Source organism: Triplophysa rosa, linkage group LG4, assembly GCF_024868665.1.
Source record: "Triplophysa rosa linkage group LG4, Trosa_1v2, whole genome shotgun sequence".
Classification (NCBI taxonomy): domain Eukaryota; kingdom Metazoa; phylum Chordata; class Actinopteri; order Cypriniformes; family Nemacheilidae; genus Triplophysa; species Triplophysa rosa.
In genome coordinates, this window is record NC_079893.1 from 15,857,149 (window position 1) to 15,876,300 (window position 19,152).

At 39.9% G+C, this 19,152-nt stretch overlaps 1 protein-coding gene across 4 annotated transcripts in view; it reads right to left on the minus strand.

Annotated features, from left to right (window-relative positions):
• Positions 1-8,900: 8,900 nt before the first annotated feature.
• Positions 8,901-19,152, minus strand: part of pspc1 (paraspeckle component 1) — an 81,544-nt gene continuing 71,292 nt past the window's right edge. The window contains exons 5-7 of one of the 4 annotated variants that reach the window (XM_057332874.1): positions 14,425-14,476; positions 9,451-9,535; positions 9,191-9,304 (exon numbers count right to left, since the gene is read on the minus strand). In XM_057332874.1, coding sequence (XP_057188857.1) covers positions 9,457-9,535; positions 14,425-14,476 — 131 coding nt within the window. In that variant the 3' untranslated portion in view covers positions 9,191-9,304; positions 9,451-9,456. The other 3 variants (XM_057332873.1, XM_057332875.1, XM_057332877.1) reach the window with 3 other exon arrangements.

The following is a 19,152-nucleotide window of genomic DNA, read 5'->3' on the forward strand; positions in this document are numbered from 1 at the left end:
TCTACGTGGATGTTAAAGTCACCAACGACAAGGAGTCTATCTGCGGCCAGTACTAGTTCTGATAAGAACCCACCAAATTCTTTAATAAAATCTGTGTGGTGCCCTGGAGGCCTATATACAATAGCTAGAATCAATTTAAAAAGTGTTTTATCTTTAGTAATAGGGGTTGAAACATGAAGAACCATGACTTCAAAAGAATTATATTTAGAGTTCGACTTCTGGGAAATGCTAAAAGCTGAACAGTCAAAGTACTATTCGGTTCCAAAAGAGCCCAAACCTTAAACCAAAGCAATGCCATCCAAGAAGGATGAAACAACAGACAGTAACCTGCCCAAACACCGGAAATTATGTGACATGACTGTATCTAAACAGGTAAGTCAAGAAACGACGTCAGTCCTTGTCAATGATAACAATCATCCATGTCAATTTTATAAACAACTTCAATCTACTAATTTTATAGGTGGAGTTTTTGTGGACATGTCCAGAAATAGAGATGGTTATGTCTGTGTTCAAATCAACCTACACTCTGAGACATGCAGACTTCACAACTCTAAGGCCCCACGAACTGTTAAATGGCGAGGTAGGTCTGTGACAGTAGAAAACATTTCAAAAGTTCAAAGTTAATACCATAACAACCAGGTCATAACCTCTGTGTCATAGGAGTAAGAGGTAACCAGAAATAAACGAAGGAAGTAATAAATTTTTGACAGTGTTGAACATTGTTAATTAAAAATTGTGTCAGTTGATTGTTATTGCTTCTCAGTTTGTATAAAAGTTCGTTACTTTTATAAATGTAATGTTTCAGGCCATGGAATGTTACATGTGGGCAGTGCTACAAAAACAGAACAAGAATGGTCGTCTGTTCCTACTGAATCACTATGTGACAGGCGTAATTCTGCATGGCACACGACAGCAGATGGCTCGACAGGCTTTGTCAAATGTGAGTTCATTTCACACTCAAATTTACTGAAACATGATGCAATTTTGAATTGAAATGGCTATTCACTACAGTAAGAAAATAGTAGGACAAGGTGCTTAATTACTGTTTTCACAGGTGAACTTTGAATCTTATGACGGAGCAATTTCCTTTGTCAATATCAACAGCAATCACTGGCGATTTGTGGTGAGTATTAACGATAATGCTATGCACTGTCTTAGATCTGAAATCTGTATGAATAAAAACATGCACTCACTGTCACGCCACAGGGAAGGCAAAACACAAACGCAGGCAGTAGGTGAGGGAAAAACAATGATTTTAATAAATAAACACAAAGCAACAACCCACGAGGGGGTAAAACAACAATAACCAAGGAAACAATTACACAGATAAGACATAACACAATAGAATAAATCAACACTTGACATAACCTACAACTTGACACGAGTCAAGTCGAGTCGAAACTCCACAAAAAACTCCACAAAATTACAAAACAGCCGCAATGTCACAAGCATTGGCATAAGGCACAACAACCTAACGAACAAGCACAGGACAGTAAACACAAGGGCATTAAATAAGGAACCAAATCAAGCAGGGAACAGGTGAGGGGCATGAAACCATAACAAGATAATTAATGAGGTATCGACAGGGCGGGGACATAGACGAGACCGGAGAGCTCGTGGCATGCCCCTGGATGCCTGCGAGCTTCCACACAGAACATGTGGACCAGAAAAACTTGACAAGACGAGGCAGAAGCATGACACTCACATGCACCTTTAACTGATACAACTGAGTTAATTAATCCCCCACATACACTCAATTTTAAATACCAAAACAATGTAACATTAACATTTTGTTTTCCTTTTCTGGCCAGAAAAATATTTGTCGTGGACCCTATGACAGATGACCTTGAACATTCCAGACAAGCTGCCCAGAAATTCCAGTAATACATCAAGTTACTTGCACTTCAAATGGTATTGAGCTATTATGGCTATGACCAGTATTCATGAATCTGTTTTTCAGAGAATACTTCAAAATGAGACTAAACAGGCTTGGAAAAGAGGAATGGACAAGGATTCAATGGCAGCCTTGCTCAATTACCCACACATTACAAATGGATGGCACCAGTTGTGGGGTGTTTGTGATGGAGGTATTATAAAGAAAGAGAAAAATATCTTTAAAGAAAGAAAGAATATATACATTACACAGACACACTGCATTTAAATGTGTATTTCTCCAATCCTATAGATGGCAAAACAAACAATTGCACAATTTCCAGAAAACCCTGATGCCTTTCACATAAACCCATCCAAAACTGCCATTTCAAAGCTCCGAGAGGAAATGGCTGAATTGTTGCTTTCAGCTTCAGGTGATGAGAAGCAACAATTTGTACATTATACTTCTGAACACAATAGAAGTCAAATATTGTATTACTCCATTATGATTTTTAAAATTTTTATTCTAGATTCAAAAAATGACTTCTGTGGGTTGTGTGGAGAAAAAGAGCTTCCACGATGCAATAAGACTTCAGACACAGTCATTAACTGGGTAAAGAAACTTTTTATTATCACTTTAAATCTGTTAAATAAAGTTACACCTTTGCAATTCTTAGATTTCTGCTTTATAAGTGTGTAGTGTTATCTTTTTTCATGTCGTAATTTTTTTTTGGCAGACTCAATGCGACAGTTGTGAACACTGGTTTCACAATTTCTGCTTGGCATCACCTCTGACCGATGAACAATCTCCATGGCACTGTGTCTTGTGTGCAGGAATAGAACATGAACCCTAGCAAAGGAATAGGAAATTCACTTTATATCCAAATGTGTTTATTATTACAGTTGCACTTTGAGTTGTATTTTTTTGCGCTTTTTGGGGGGTTTATGACTACATGTGTATTTTGTACGGTTCTTTTTTGTTGTTTTTTCTGTTCCAAAATTGTCTCTTAAAAATACAGTTCCTTATGAAAATCATTTAAAAAATTGATCTAAATGGGTTGAATAGCCTATTGCATACTTTTATATCAAAAGTGCTCTCCTAATAACAAACCTTGGGCATCATGTAGAAGAGTATTCTTAGAAATTAACAGTTGCTTTGATATCTTTGATATTTTTGATATCTCATAGCTCAAGTGGTGTTTAAGAGTAATAAATCAATAAATCTGTTTAATTAAAATAAATCAAGGGTCAGTATTTTTATATGGGACTAAGCATTGTACAAAAGACAGAATTGTGAATCATTTACAGTTGGTTTATTTCCTTTAGCTGAAGTGGTGTACAAGTTTAAAGGATTTAAATGGGTTTCAGGAATGTCTAAAAAAATTAATGGTTCAGTACCGTATATTAAAAATATCAGTTTAAAATCAGAAAAACAAGCCTTGTGCATCATAGGGAATAATGCTCTGAATATGTTACAGTTGGTTTGATACCTTTATCTGTAACGGTGTCAGAGTTTAATGCATTTAAATAGGTACAGTGTGTTAAACATCAAAAATAAGGAATCAGTATACCGTATATAAAAATATCAGTTTAAAATCAGAAAAACAAGCCTTGTGCATCATAGGGAATAATGCTCTGAATATGTTACAGTTGGTTTGATACCTTTATCTGTAACGGTGTCAGAGTTTAATGCATTTAAATAGGTACAGTGTGTTAAACACATCAAAAATAAGGAATCAGTATACCGTATATAAAAAAACAGTTTAATAATCAGAAAAACAAGCCTTGTGCATCATAGGGAATAATGCTCTGAATATGTTACATTTGGTCTCACGCCACTCTTAACATCAAGGCAAACCTCATGTACATACCACCCATTGGCACAATGGACAGTTTACCATCAAGTCCCGTGTTTAATGATTCTAATGCACAACAATACTGAGGTGCCAATAGTGACGTTATCTGCCACTATAAGTACCAAAAGCATCTAAATACTATTTCTACTTAATACAAAGAAAATACAGCTATTTTCGTTTATTGTAAATGGCATATCTCTAAGAAATGCTGCTATTTTCAATTAGTGTATACAAAACCTACAGCTATGTAAACTTTGTGTAAATAACATTTGATGCTATTTTCACTTATTTCACTAAATAGCATTTTTTTCCGTGCAAATAGCCGCTGCCTTGTTAATTTAACATTTGAAATTTTTATCTGATTTCAATTGATAAAAAGACCTTGGTTTGTAACGTTATTCCGTTTGTTAATCGTGAAATTTGGGTCAATATTTGATTCTCCTGGTTTACTCTAAACTATATTAGTTTGTCCGATTCTCATGTTGCTTGAAAGTCTTGCACCGGCCATTTATCCACGGATCTCATGGTCACAAACTCGTCAGTCTTTGTCACTGCCAGATTTTTATTGACCAGATGGCTTCCCCCTGCAACTCTTGCTAAAATGTACCTTTTAGTAACCTTAAGACTATGAACACTTAATTAAAAGTAAATTAAAACAGCTTTTCCTCTAATAATGCCTAAACTCAGATTAATTAGGCCTATGATTCATCAGTTTGAAAAAGAAATGCAAAACCAGTCCTAAATAAAAGAGACCAAGCTGACAAAAAGATTAAATCCAATATTTGGTGGTAATATTGCATAACAAGTGATTTATAAGATAACTTTGATAAGCGGGTCATTTTGTTATAGGGTTTTGAACATAGCACATAGGTTAAATTGTGTGGGTATTCTAAAGTTTTAGACAAATACTATCTACATTTACATTTACATTTAGTCATTTAGCAGACGCTTTTATCCAAAGCGACTTACAGATGAGGGAAACAATGGAAGCAATTGGAAAAACATAAGAACAAATAGCCTATCACAGTATACTATCTACAGATATTAGATTATTAATGATAATCTTAAACTATAATTTACCTTATTAGTAAGTTTATTTATTTTATTTAGCCTTGTTGTGCAAGCTCTCTGGAGCTTGTGCAGAGGCAGCACCTTTGCCAGAGGGGAACTGGAATCCCTTGGTTGGACCTGGGTTCTCCTGAGGTTTTTTTTCTCGATTAGAGATTTGGGTTCCTCGCCACCTTTGCATACTGTTTTTGCACTATTTGCCTGGGCGGGGGGGCTGCTTTAGAATTTTAAAGTTTTACTTGATTAATATTGCATATAAGAATTTATAGTCTGTTATATTTGACCTGTGCTTCTCTCTCCTTTATCTTAAATGTGTGCTCTCACTGAGCGTGTGTGTGTGTGTGTGTGTGTGTGTGCGTGCGTGCGTGCGTGTGGGGTGTTTTGTATGTGGGTATGTCTGTCTTCTGTGTTTTCAACTTTTTCTTGTTTTTGCAGGTACAACTTTAATTGTTTTGCTTATAGTCAATATGTCTTATGTACAGCTGCTTTGTAACAATGAAAATTGTAAAAAGCACTATATAAATAAAGTTGAGTTGAGTATACAGAGCCAAGGTTTTTTTTTGAAAGCGTAGAAAAGAGATAGAAGTCAGAACTGATCAGAGATGATTGGTTCTCAAGTTCAAACCCCATCCTATCGGTTCGACACAATGTCTCATTCCCTCCATCAGGGAACTGAGGTTACATACGTAACCAAGACGTTTTCTATTAGCAGATTATTCGCCGCTACTTCCTCTAATATTTTTAAATGGCACCAAACTCTGTTTTTTAAGGATCTTTCAATCCATCTCACGCTGCTTCTCTTCTGCTAAAGACACGCAACACTGACTTATTTTAAGTTCCTGCATAACCGCTGGGTCGCGCTTTCCCTTGTGGACCTGCAGGATGGCCATGGCATGAAGTGTAGAGGCAGCTTTACCCGCAGCAGTGTAAGCTTTCGACACCAGAGATGAAGAAAACGTACACGCTTTGGAAGGGAGCCTTGGTCGGTCCCTCCAGGTGGCGGCCGTCTGCAGGCACAAATGTACTGCGACGGCACGCTCAACCTGGGGTACATCGACGTAGCCCTTAGCTGCTCTGGTGTGGAGGGAAGTCAGGGTGTCCGAGCTCGTTTGCCATGAATGCCCTGAAAAGGGGGCGTTCCAGGTCTTCGTGAGCTCTTCATGCACTTCCGGGAAAAAAGGTACTGGGGCGGAACGCAGTTGCCACCGTGCTCCGTATCCAGGTAACCTGGAGGCTCGCAGCGGCCCAGGCAAGCATGGCTGACATCTCCGCGTCAGACTCGTCCTGGGCTCGACCTACCGAAGCCAGGAGCTCCAGGGAGTCATCAGCGTCTGATGCCAGGAAGTCGCCATCCGATGCTGTGACGGAAACCTCATCCTCTGCACACTGATGCGTGGATTCGCTATGGCCTACTGCCGCCCATCGGAGATAGGTTAGGTGAGCATAACGGGACCTGGACGGTCCGCGGCATCGACTGCGACGGGTTGACGTCCATGGGAACCCCCATATCACCATCACCGCTCGCCGCTGCAGACGGCTTGGTAGCCGCCGTGGAACGGGAAGCAGACGATGTTGTGGCTGTGTCCAAAAGGAACACAGCCAACCGTGACCGCAATACATTGATAGACATGTGCTCGCAGTGCGGACATGCCGTATCCATGAACGCTACTTCAGGTATCGTGCCTGACAGACTCGAGGACGAGGCGGTCACATCCAAGATTACAGCAGCGAGACATGCCTTTGCCACAAGTGCACGCTGTAAGAAATTTCATCTCTTTTAGAAATTTGCTCTAATAGACACACTACCGAAACGCCCAGGGGAAGTCGAACACACCACGGCGAATCCACTGCTCTGCATTGTAGAATCCAGTAGTACTCAGAGATAATTCGCTCAGCATTAGCTTTGCAGGTTCCGAAGAACAAAAGGTGAATGAATGGGCACGCCATCTTCCTTTTATACCCGTTTGTAGGGGGCGGAGACTGGCATGCCATGCCATTCGCCAAGTTCATTGGCCTTTCAAAAGTACAATCAGAGATGATAGGTTCTCAAGTTCAAACCCCATTATGTCAGTACGACACAATGTCGAGAGACTGACAGAAAGGGAACCCCTGCCTTACTGCTTTGTTGTTGAATTGTGACCTGGCATACAGGTAGACATTAAGGTGAGTCAACGAGAATGTAGGCTTTGACGAAAATGCATAAACTGACATTACGTTAAGATGTGCGAGTGTCGAAATAAAGGTTATTAAAAATAAATATAGACGGTTTCAAAGCAACAACATATGCGCATTCATGGACTTCCCTTAACTTCCGGTGCAAATTGCAAATAATAGAGGGCTTGTAGATTGTTTCTGATAACAAGCAAAAGAATACCGAGAAGAATCGTTACTTGGCTAAACCTACAATATTTTGAATGTAGACTGCAATACCAAGCTAAAGTCTAGCTCAACCGCTAGATGTCAATGTACCATAAGGTTTCTTTAAAGTGGAGGTAACACACGCACTTTCTACCAATCTCATATTAATCTTGAGTACCTATAGAGTACCATTGCATACTTCATATCTTCGAAGAGTATTTAGTTTGATCACAATTATAAAAGATATACAGCTGTAGGATTATTTCGAAAACAGTCGAGCTCCTGGAGATGTGCAGTGTGCAGAACTAAAGCATGAGCACACAATACATCATCGTATTAAACTGTTAATTGACTATACATTTGTGTTGTTTACATTATGCACGTACGCGCCGATTGCCAACAAAACAAAGACATATGACTTTCACTTACCACGTGCGGTTCATGTCCGGACTGCTCCATCTATCAGTTTCAAACGATCTACAAATCCAGCGTTATATCAACCGTTTTTATAACATTCATCACCAAAATGTAGTGAACAAATAAACACTGCTAAACTTCCGTAACCTGAACAAAGCACATTGATGGTCGTGCGCTTTCTCTCGCTGAGAGAAATAACATACAACAAAATTGAACAATTCGGTTTTTTTACACAATTATACGATAAAATAATCTAAAACAATTTTTACATATATTAAATAAAATGTAAATAGTTTTAGTAGTGTTACTAGACAGACCAATAAACAAACACAGACCGGAAGTTAACTGCAGCCCAGGTATGCACGTCTGATGAAACGGTCTATATATACGTAGGTAGCGATATTTTACGTGAGACATCAATACATCGTATCATTAGACATGTAATTAATGATTGATCCATATCGATGTATTGTTACACCCCTACAAAACACATGCACAGTATTTGGCAAAATAATTAGTTTAATTAGGCTTACTTTTTTCAATTTCATTAAATGCATTGCATGATGAAAAATTTTAGTTGCACACTCTCCATGAAACTGTTTTTATTTATATAAAATACAGCAGGTAGACTGTTTCAATCTTTTAAATTACTAATAGAACTAAGGGAGAAAAAAAGATCATATTCAGAGTAAAGGCTCATTCACATTAGAACAATATCTGTGATGATTCTGCCACATCATGTCACGTTTCTCATGGTCTAGTGGCAGGATCATGACAGAACCCCATGTTTCATGTGGAGAGGGGTAAATTTGGCCCTTATGGCCTTCCATACATCCTCTCGATCTCGTCTCTGTTCCCACCCTCTCGTCTCCTCACTATTGCTGGTTTATTGTTTCATGCCCTTCACCTGTTCCCCTCTTGATTTATCCCCTTTATAAAGCCCTTGTGTTTTCTGTCCTGTGCTGGTTCATTTTGATTCGTGTGGTGTAAGTTCCTGTGTCTTGTCAAGTTTAGTCCAGTGTAGTCATTTTGTAAATTATGTCAAGTGTTAACTGTAGTTCTTGTGTAAGTGTAGTTAGTCTTAGTCCTGTCTTGTCATGTTATTATATTCCCTTGTTTTGTTATGTTACCCCCTCGTGGTTTTTTTTTTTGGTTCTGTCTTTATTATTTATTAAACGTCTTGTTAACCCCTTACCCGCTGTCTGCATCTGGGTCCTCTGTCCTTGTGTCTCACCACCGACCGTGACAAATATCAAGAATGCCTTTCAATTTCAAACGGATTTTAAATGAATGTCAATGTTTTGTTTTCAGATGGAAAAAATTATTCCAACAATATCATTCCTCTGTATCTTTATTGCTATAATTGTGGACAGACCTTAAACACATCTACTGAATCCAAGACCAGACAAATTAACACATTTCTAGACCTGTAGTAATAACAGCAAAATGAAGAATTATACAGTCCACAGATAAGCACAGTTTTTCTTATGAAATTTTCTTTATTTAACTTACATTTAGCACAAAATTTCCCTTGGATGTATGACTGCTTGTGTGCCTGGTTGAGAGCAAATCAAAAACTTATTATTTAAAAACCAGAATGAAAGTAAAACTTTTGCCCTGCATTCACACCCACTGTAAAATTGGGTTTAAATCCATCTGGTGGGCATTTAACGTCGCCCTCCTCCCTATGGCGGATCATCTCTTCTTCACGTCTACGTCTATCTTCCTCATGCCTGAACATATAGAAACTCATTTCAAATGAAAATGCACAGAAAATGAACACCATCATTAGATTTTCAAAGAAAATTTGTGAATCCTAATACAATTAAAATTATAATTATTGAAAATACATAGGCCCTCTTTAGAGACACAAGCACACCTTAGATCAACCTGCTTGCGTTTCTGCAGCTCCTGATTCCTGAGCTCCTCCAAGCAACGTAGTTCCTCTTGACGTCTCATGAGATCTATTTGAAGTTAACAAATATTTACAATTGGAATAAGCAGACAATATTTTTAAATGTTGAAATCATAGCAAACCTTTTGAAATGTCTAAGCAAGTAAACAAGGAGTTAAAGCAGATGAGTTTCAATTTATGTTATTGGTTGCAATGTAAATGTTGTAGCATACTTAATTTAAAGATTGAAATAAACATCCATGTTTGCATTTTTAATTGTTAACGCTAATACTGTCATACAGTCTATACAACATATTTTTTACTAGTGAATGTAGGACACTACAGTTCATTTATGTAAGTGGTTAGAGCATGGCACTAGCAATGCCAAGGTCATGGGTTCGATCCCAGGGGATTGCACATAGTCAGAAACAAATGTATAATACAATACAATGTAAGTCGCTTTGGATAAAAGCGTCTGCCAAATGCATAAATGTAAATGTAATATCTTACGGAACCGATCTAACCAATATAGAAATTATGGGCCCTATTTTCACGATCTAAGCGCATGGTCTAAAGCGCAGGGCGCAAGTGCACTCAGGGTGTGTCCGAATCCACTTTTGCTAGTTTAACGAAGGGAAAACGGTCGGCACGCCCGGGGCGCATGGTCCAAACAGGTGGTTCCGATTCTCTTATTGAGTAATGGGTGTTTTTTGGGCGTAACGTGCAGTAAACCAATCAGAGTCTCATGTCTCATTCCATTTAAGAGCCAGTTGCGCTCGTGCCATGGCGGATTTGCTATTTACATGGCGGACTTTGCAAGAGCAAAGCCTGGATGCTTCTCCAGAGAGGAAAGGCATCTACAGGACAAGCCGGATTTTTATATTTATGTCCACAATAACCATCTTTTATATTGTACTCCATTTATTTTTATATTTGGCATGTTTGTGTGCTGCTGCGCTTCCCTTTGTGTAATAAATAAAGTAAAAGCGTGTTGTGGACCCGCCCAGAGGTGCATTTTCTACTAACGCACTCTTTAAATAACAAAAAAATATTGCGCCATTGACTTTAGACCAGGTTTGAGTTGGTCTATGGCGCAGTCTATTTTCAGTTCCTCAAAATAGCAACGCACCAACAATGCGCCTGAAAACACCTCTTTTTTAGACCAACACGCCCATGGGCACACAAATGAGTGCAAATGAATTTGTTATTTAAACAACGTTTAAATGTAAAAATGACGTAAAAATGAGAACTGCGTCGGGCTGAAACTAGCAAAAACACTTGCACTGCGCCTTGCGCCGGGTGTATGATAGGGCCCTATACCTCAAAGCGACGATGTCACCGATCACCATCTTATAACATGTACACTGCGCACTGCAGAAATCAGCCGTATAACTCATTATCGATAGGGTAGAACAATTACCTCGACTACTAAAGATAGTTTCACAAAGAACTTGCCAGATCTGACTCCTTTAATAACCATACCAATAAATACAGAATCGCTCGATGACATGACCAGCAACATGGGCACTATTTTCTCTAACACATTGGAAGCTGTTGCACCTACGAAGTCAAAAAAGATTGAGAAGAACAAAGCACCATTGTACAACAGCACCACTCGCGCCCTTAAAAGAGTTCAGCTAAGCCAGAGTTCTAACCCGGTCCAGAAAATACAATCACGTAACCCCAATTTTATCATTCCTTCACTGGTTACCCATTAAGTATCGTATTGACTTTAAAGTTCTTCAATTACTTATAAAGCCTTAAACGGTTTAGCCCCTACCTACATAACAGAGCTTCTACCACACTACAACCCATCACGCTCTCTAAGATCTCAAAACTCCAGACTTTTGATAACACCTAGAATAACTAAATCCACCAAAGGGGGTGGAGCTTTCTCATACGTAACATACGTCATATGCCCATCCCTAACTAGAGATTACGCCAGCTACATCTGAAAATCCTGTGCCATCCTCCTGTGAGAGCCTGCAGACTGACTGACCATCCCAGCTCCAGCTTAGGCAATTCCATCACCACCCAAGAGCAAAGTGACCATCTAACCATCCCAGCTCAGGCAATTCCATCCCCAACCAAGAGCAAAGAGGGACTACCTGTCACATTAATGCTTAATTTACAATACTTGGTATTTAATGCTAAAATGACCTGGCCCTCCTGGCTGAGACTTGTTTCTCTAGAGGGGTTTTTTTCTCCATTTATTTATCATTGGAGTTTGGGTTCCTCGCCACAGGGCCGTGTTGGCTTGCTCACCGGGAGACTGCATTTATTAGATATTACTTACTAGAATGATCTTGCTTCTTCTTTAAACACCATGCACTGTGCTGTGTTTTACGTTTTCTGTGTTTTTCTTATTTTCTCATGTAAAGCTGCTTCTAGTACAGTGGTCACCAACCCTGCTCCTGGAGATCGACTGTCCTGAAGATTTCAGCTCCAACCCCAATCAAACACACCTGAACTATCTAATCGAGGTGTTCAGGTTTGCTTTATAATTACAGACAGGTGTGCTGAAGCAGGGTTGGAGCCGCAGTCTGCAGGACGGTCGATCTCCAGGAACAGGGTTGGTGACCACTGTTCTAGTAGAATTGATAAAAATCTGGGACCAAAAATTGTTCAGACACTTTGACCTGACAATGTTGTTGTCACAGTTTCCAGTCTGTTTCACAGTGTTTTCCGCCTGGACTACACTACCCATGATCCTCAACAGTACTACTACGTTCCAGAGCTCCCCAGTCACTCCACTCCAGCCTCCTGACTCCAGAGCTTCACCATCAATCCGCTCCAGAGTTTCCTGGCAACTCCACAACACAAGTCACAGCCCGGTTGCAGCTCCTCCTGGAATTCGACCTGCTCTACCCCTTCCATGGAGCCCAACCCATCTTCAGAGTCTCTTCCTGGGCCCTTTACAACGTCTTCGCCCACTCTAACAAGGGCTCACAAGCTCGAGCCCAGACAGGAGTTCGCTCCCCATGTGGCACATGAGTGGGAGATCAGCCCCATACATGCAGCGTCTACCGGGGGGTTGCCGGGAATGGCGTTGGTGGTGAGGTTTGCCTGGGCAGCATGTGCCTCACGGAATTGTCCCAAATAAATTTTAGGGGCGCAGTGTTGGGCTGAAGTGGCCGTTCTGAGGTCCGATGGCACACCCAGGAAGGCCAGACGAAAGAGACGCTCCCCCTGCTCAAGCATTGTTTTCACTATGGTCGTCTCCAGCCTCTTTGCAACGGCTGTCTCCATCTCTGCCGCTCCCGTCTCCAACACCACGGAGGCCATCTGCACCTGCTCTGCTCTCGTCTCCAACCCACGGCGGCCATCTTCGTCTTTACCATTTCTGTCTCCAGCGTTGCAGCCACGGTGCCCATCTGGTTCCCCCTGCTGCCGGAGCTGGCTGACTACACTGGCCTCCTAAAACTGCCGACACCTCCCTGGCTCCCGGTGCACGAGGATGTGCCTTCCAGGAGGGGGGAATAATGTCTGTTTTCCCCCCTGGACTACACTACCGATGATCCTCCACAATTCCTTACCTGTCCCTCATTGTCTTCACCCTCACCTCCCGGTGATCTCCTCATCACTAGGACACTTTTAAACTCGTTATTTTCTCCCCATTCTCCCCAGTTTCTTATCATTGTCACATACTCGGTTATAACAATAAATCTCTGTGTTGGTATCTTATCGCTGTGTCTCTGACCTCTGGTGCATGTGTGACAGTTGGGCTTGAGAGTTTTTTTCTTTAATTGCTAATGCAACCATTTTTCAACAGAGACAAAATTAAGCATTGCTTGGTAACTGGTTGCCCTAAATTGGTATTATCTAACTGTATACTTAAATTTAACAGCTGACATCAATTCAACCTAATTCATTTGTGACATAATTTTGTTAGACTATCTAACTGTGTTCTGACACAGTTTAACTAGGAGTTCTTGTCATATTTTACCACAATTTTCTAAACTATAGCGAATAAACTGTGATAATGCGAGAAATGTAAAATGTACCTAATAAATTTTGGTTTGACTGTATGTCTTCTGACTCATTAATCATTTAGTGCTTTCACGACTTTATGGGGGTAAATCAATGGGAGGACAAGATAGGGTTTACTAATTTCCCACCTATATATTCAAAGTTAATGAGCTAGAAAATAATAGACGTATTGCTAGCAATGTGTGTTTTGTGAATATTACTGAGAGAAATATTGTTATTCTTGACTGGATGAAAACCATGGCAATACTACCAAGATCAGTTTATACCCAGGTAAGTTCACGTTTAGTTTGAGCATACTCTGAGTTCTCGGGCTCAAGAAGGTGGATTGGTTTGGAGCAGGTTTCGTTACCATGGTAACTTACACTACACAGTTTTTTTTCTGGGTTAGAAATCGCAAACCAAAACTGGACCAATCAGCTCTGAGCAAAGTGACATATATGTGACCCAGTGAAGCCACTCCCCTTGTATCGCGCTCCAAATAGAAAACAAGTTTAAAATGATAAGATGCTAGAGGGAAAATCTTTTGCTGCTAATTGTTTATTATATTTTTTTTATTGATTATATGTACGAGTTGCTAAATATTCATCAATTAATAATAATTAAATTAATTATTAATAAACTAAACTGTATGAATAAATACAAAATATTACAAGATATAAAATATTTAAATTCAGTTGATTCGCTTGCATTGATAGACAGTAGTTGTCTTCTCAAACTTTCACTGCAGCAGTGTTTATTCCTGCCAGGTAAATGTGTTTTAATTCATGAGATTTCTTTATCTTAAACAGAAAAAAAGTGAATTGCATTGATACTCGCGAGAAGTCAATCAAACTGATGATGCTTTCTGTGTTCCGTGTGATTTGCTGTTTCCCGCATATGTCACACTTTCAGGTGCATGCGCCTCATTGACAGAGAACGTTTAATCTAAACCAGGTTGGGATTTTCTGGTTTTGTCAACCCGAAACTTACTCTGGAACCCGGAGTTTGTTCATCTCGCTTTGTGCAATAGGCCTCAGAGTGTCTGCAGGCAAACAATAATTAGAATAAATGTTTAACAACAGCTAATACCGAACTTTAGAAGTGATAGTATGTGGATTCATATATGCATTAACTGTAAACAGACAGGCACGGTACAGCTATCATTACAATATTCACACAAACGGCTACACAAACAATGTAATAAGAACAAATGTGTTTATTTTATGTCACAGACACCAGCATAATAATGTACAGTTCATTAACGCAAAATTATGTCTACATATCAATGTAGCAAGGTCGTTACAGCGACTTACCATGGTAAAACCAGTAAATCCCTCCAAAGCACATGTAAGTAAACGATAAATAAAATAAACGATCGGTACTACAAATACAAATGAAATTTTATGATTAGATATTTTAGCCTATGTGTGTACATCTGCAAATGTATCATATTTTAAAAACAAATTGTTGGTTAAAAAAATCACTCAGTCAAATCAACAGTTAAGATATTTTAAATGGGTAAAAACGTTAATATGTTCATTTAGAGATGACAAGAATATGGAAATTTGTACCGCTTTGTCAGATTTATGGCTTTGGTTTCTTTAACAACAGCTGCTCGTTCTGTGCATCATACGCCCTTATGTCTGTAAGACCCAGAGTCGTCTTTGCACATGCGCAAAACTTCCTACTTCATTTTTCAATCTGATCAAGTGTTTACATGTCCTATCAAGCAGATTACAAACGGCATGAACCACACCTTACAATCCGACTCAAATTTCAATCAGTTTGGGTATTTTTTATCTGATTCACGTGTTTATATGGAGCATTTTCATTCAGATTGGATTTTTAATCGGATTACATTGGTCCATGTAAACGTAACTACTGGTAACAGATATGGATTGGCATTTAAACACGCGTACAGACACCTCCTGTCATACAGCGCAGTTCTTTTTCTGCTTAAACTGTCTGATATGCATGTTAAAACATGTAAGAGGCACATAAACTGTCATTTATCTCTAAAGTAATGTAAAAAAAACAGCTGGATGTGTATCAGTTTGATCAGTGCATTCAAATGCAAGATCTATACTCTTTTTGCGTACACAGCACGTGATGCATCAGGTTGTGAATTTATTTTACATTAAGACATTTAGCAGACGTTTTTATCCAAAGCTACTTACAAATGAGGTAAACAAAAGAAGCAATTGTAACAACATAAGGACAACAAAAAGCATAAGTGAAGTAAAAACTGGTCTCATAAAGTCCACCACAGTAAACAAAGCTAAGTTTTAGATAGAAAGAGTAGGAAAGAAATAGAAGTCAGTACTAATCTGTCAGGTGTTGATGGAAGATATGTGTTTTCAGCTGCTCTTGTAGCAGCGGGCAGATAATTCCACAAATTTGGAACAGATCCAGAGACGCGGTACGCGAGGTACACAAGAGTTACTTTTTCCCTTTTTGGTATGGCACCACAAGACGTTGTTCGTTTGCAGAGCGCAGGGATCTGGAGGGTACATAAGTCTGTGTTAGTGAGTGAGATGGGGGTGCCGAACCAGTGGTGGTCTTGTAGGCCAAGAGCAGAGCTTTGAATTTTATTTGAGGGAGCCAATGTAACCTAATGAAGAGAGGAGTGATGTGTGCTCTCTTCGGTTCATTGAAGACAACTCTTGCTGCTTGCTGCAAAAATCATCTGTAGAGGTTTGGTTGTGCAAGATGGGAGTCCAGCCAGTAGCGCATTGCAGTAGTCCAGTCTAGACAGGACAAGAGCCTGCAATAGAATTTGTGTAGCATGCTCAGACAGGAAAGGCCTAATTTTCCTAATGTTGTAGAGGATGAATCTACAGGACCGGGTGGTGCTGGCAACATGATCCGGGAAGTTTAGCTGATCATTGATTACCACTCCCAGGTTTCTGGCCATTCTGGAAGGTGTAATAACCATCAGCCTAGTTGAATGGAGAGGTTGTGATAAATCTTTGGGTCGGCCAGGATTACAAGCAGTTTTGTTTTTGCAAGGTTCAGCTGCAGGTGATGGTCCTTCATCCAGAGTGAAATGTCACTCAGGCATGCTGAGATGTGTGCATGCAACCATTGTAGCACCATTCCTGAGACACCCATAGCCCTGAGGGTTGACAGGAGGATATGGTGGTTAGCGGTGTCAAAAGCAGCAGATAGATCCAATATAAGGAGTACAGATGATTTAGAGGCTGCCCTTGCCCATATAAAAGCATTATAAAAGGCCCAGATCACATACAGTATATACTGTAAATAACTAGATGCAGCATTAGCATCTATTTCAATGGGCCACTATATGTACTATAGGTCATCCACCATATTTGAACGGTGCGAGCCGGTCTGTTAACACTCAAGCTCAAGCTGACTGTATGATTATGAAATTGTATTGTTGTGTAAACTCAAACATTATATCTACTACACTAACACATGACAACAACGAAGGTTATCACATTTTTCGGGAATATCAATCCCTGTGGTTTTCACAGCCATAGCTGCGCAGCACAGTGCTGGGGCATTCTAGTCAACTGTGACTGACGTCAGTGGACCGTTCCAAGATGGGGGACACGTCTGTCATGCCTGGAGCATGTGAATGCGGCATCTAGTTATATGTGTCTGTGGCTTAGACTACCATTATAAAAGGCCCAGATGGATATCTTTGCATAACTGTGTCGTAGAGACAAGGGGATGGGCTCATTTTACTAATGCGACCAATTAGTCTATCAGAATCTTCATGAAGCTATGAAGCCACGCCCCTAGCAACCATTTTCAGCAACCTAGCAACCGATCCCATAGGCTGCCATTATAAAAGGCCCAGGTGGATATCTTTGCATCACAGTGTCGGAGAGACCAGGGTTGGGCTTATTATACTCAGGCAACCAATCAGTATCCCAGGATCTTCATGAAGGTCTGAAGCCACGCCCATAGCAACCAAAAAGGTTTGCCTAGAAACCATTTAACAAGATGTAGGGTATGGTCGAATCAAAGTTTACCATATGTGATCGTAAAACACATTAACCTCTCAGCAGGACTACGAACAGGCACCAACAAGTCTGGCCAAATGTCCTATTCTCAACACCTTCATCACTGACCAGGACAGATTCGGATACTCTCCCCTAGACTTCAAAGGAGGTTCTTGGGGGAGGACAGGACTGTTCACCAAAGTGAGAAAAGCCATGTGGCCCCCAGGGACATAGAGCCTCAAATTCTTCCAAAAGAATGTCTCTTTCTCTTTCCTTAGCCACAAAAGACTGGTTTAAAGTGTATACACATGAATCTCCACATTGTATGCTTGTCTCTATGTTATTCTCCTTCACCTATAACCTCAAAGGCATATGTGCTTAGTGGTATTCTGTGTATATTTACATTCTTGTCCAAACTACAGATCAATGTAATTGTAACCTCTTCATGTTTCATATCTACATGTTTCCCTTTTCATGTCTTAGAATATGGTGTATATCACAGTAATGTATTTTATACCATTTTATACCAACAGTTCCCCCGTTGTGTAGATCAATAAACCGCATGTGTATCCACGCTCGTATTGTTTCTGTGTTTATTTATCACATATCAACGTCACTTAAACTGCTTGATTTCGTTAAGATTTCTGAAGTGGTACTGTACTACAGTAAGAATATTGTTTTTCCAGGCCAGGGGAGTAATATTTCTTAGAGTTGATATACGATCTGCTGATCACTCGGTGGACGCGTGTATTTAGTTCGTCGCTGTTATTAACTCTGCTGCATCAGGTAAAGTGTATAAAATAATGAATGGCTAATCCCCATTAATTATTTGTAGGTTACTGTGTTTAAACTCATAGTTTCCCCGAAATACACTACAAAGACCTATATCTCTGCATCAGAACATCGTAGAGACATGGGGTTCGTTGGTTTGTTTCATTTGTGGCTCGGAGTATCATCAATTGGCAGATATCAAGCCACGCCCCATAGCAACCAAACAGAGTACCTTCACAACCATTTAGCGAGACCTATATCGCTGCATCAGAACATTGAAGAGACATGGGGGTTGGTTCGTTTCACTCGTGCCTAATTGTGTTAACATCATGTTAACAACATGTTTACCATATTAACATCATGTTAGCAACATACTAATCATCTTGACATCATGTTAGGAACATGTTAATTGTGTTATCATCATGCTGTGTTATCATCATGCTTGCAACATCCTTATCGTGATAACATCATGTTAGCAAAAATGTTAATCATGTTAACATCATGCTAGCAACATACTTAATGTGATAACATCATGCTAATACATGCTAACAAAATACTAAGCCCGGTTTTCTTTAGGCTTAAGCCTATCTTTACAGACTGGTGTCACATAATATAGTTCTCAAACTTGACTATTTAGTCTTTCTTATTCTTCTTCTGAAACTCAATCTTGTTGACTCTAACTCCTCCTACAAAACCTTTGCACATTTCTTCAGATTGGTCGGAGGAAGTGTCGGGAAGTAGTTGATCTGTTGCAGTTTCTGGGTCCATGGGCGGAAGACCCAGAACTTTGGTCGACTTGTTACTGCCTCTCTGGAACAGAGACTCAGAACTTGGGTTAATCTGTTATCTTTCCTGGCTCAAAGGCTGTAGACTTAGAATTTACCTGATCTGTTACAGTCTCTCTGAAGTGGAGACTTGAGAACTTTGGGTCATGCCGTTAATGTGTCGGTGGAGACTCAGAACTTGCTGTATCTGCAAA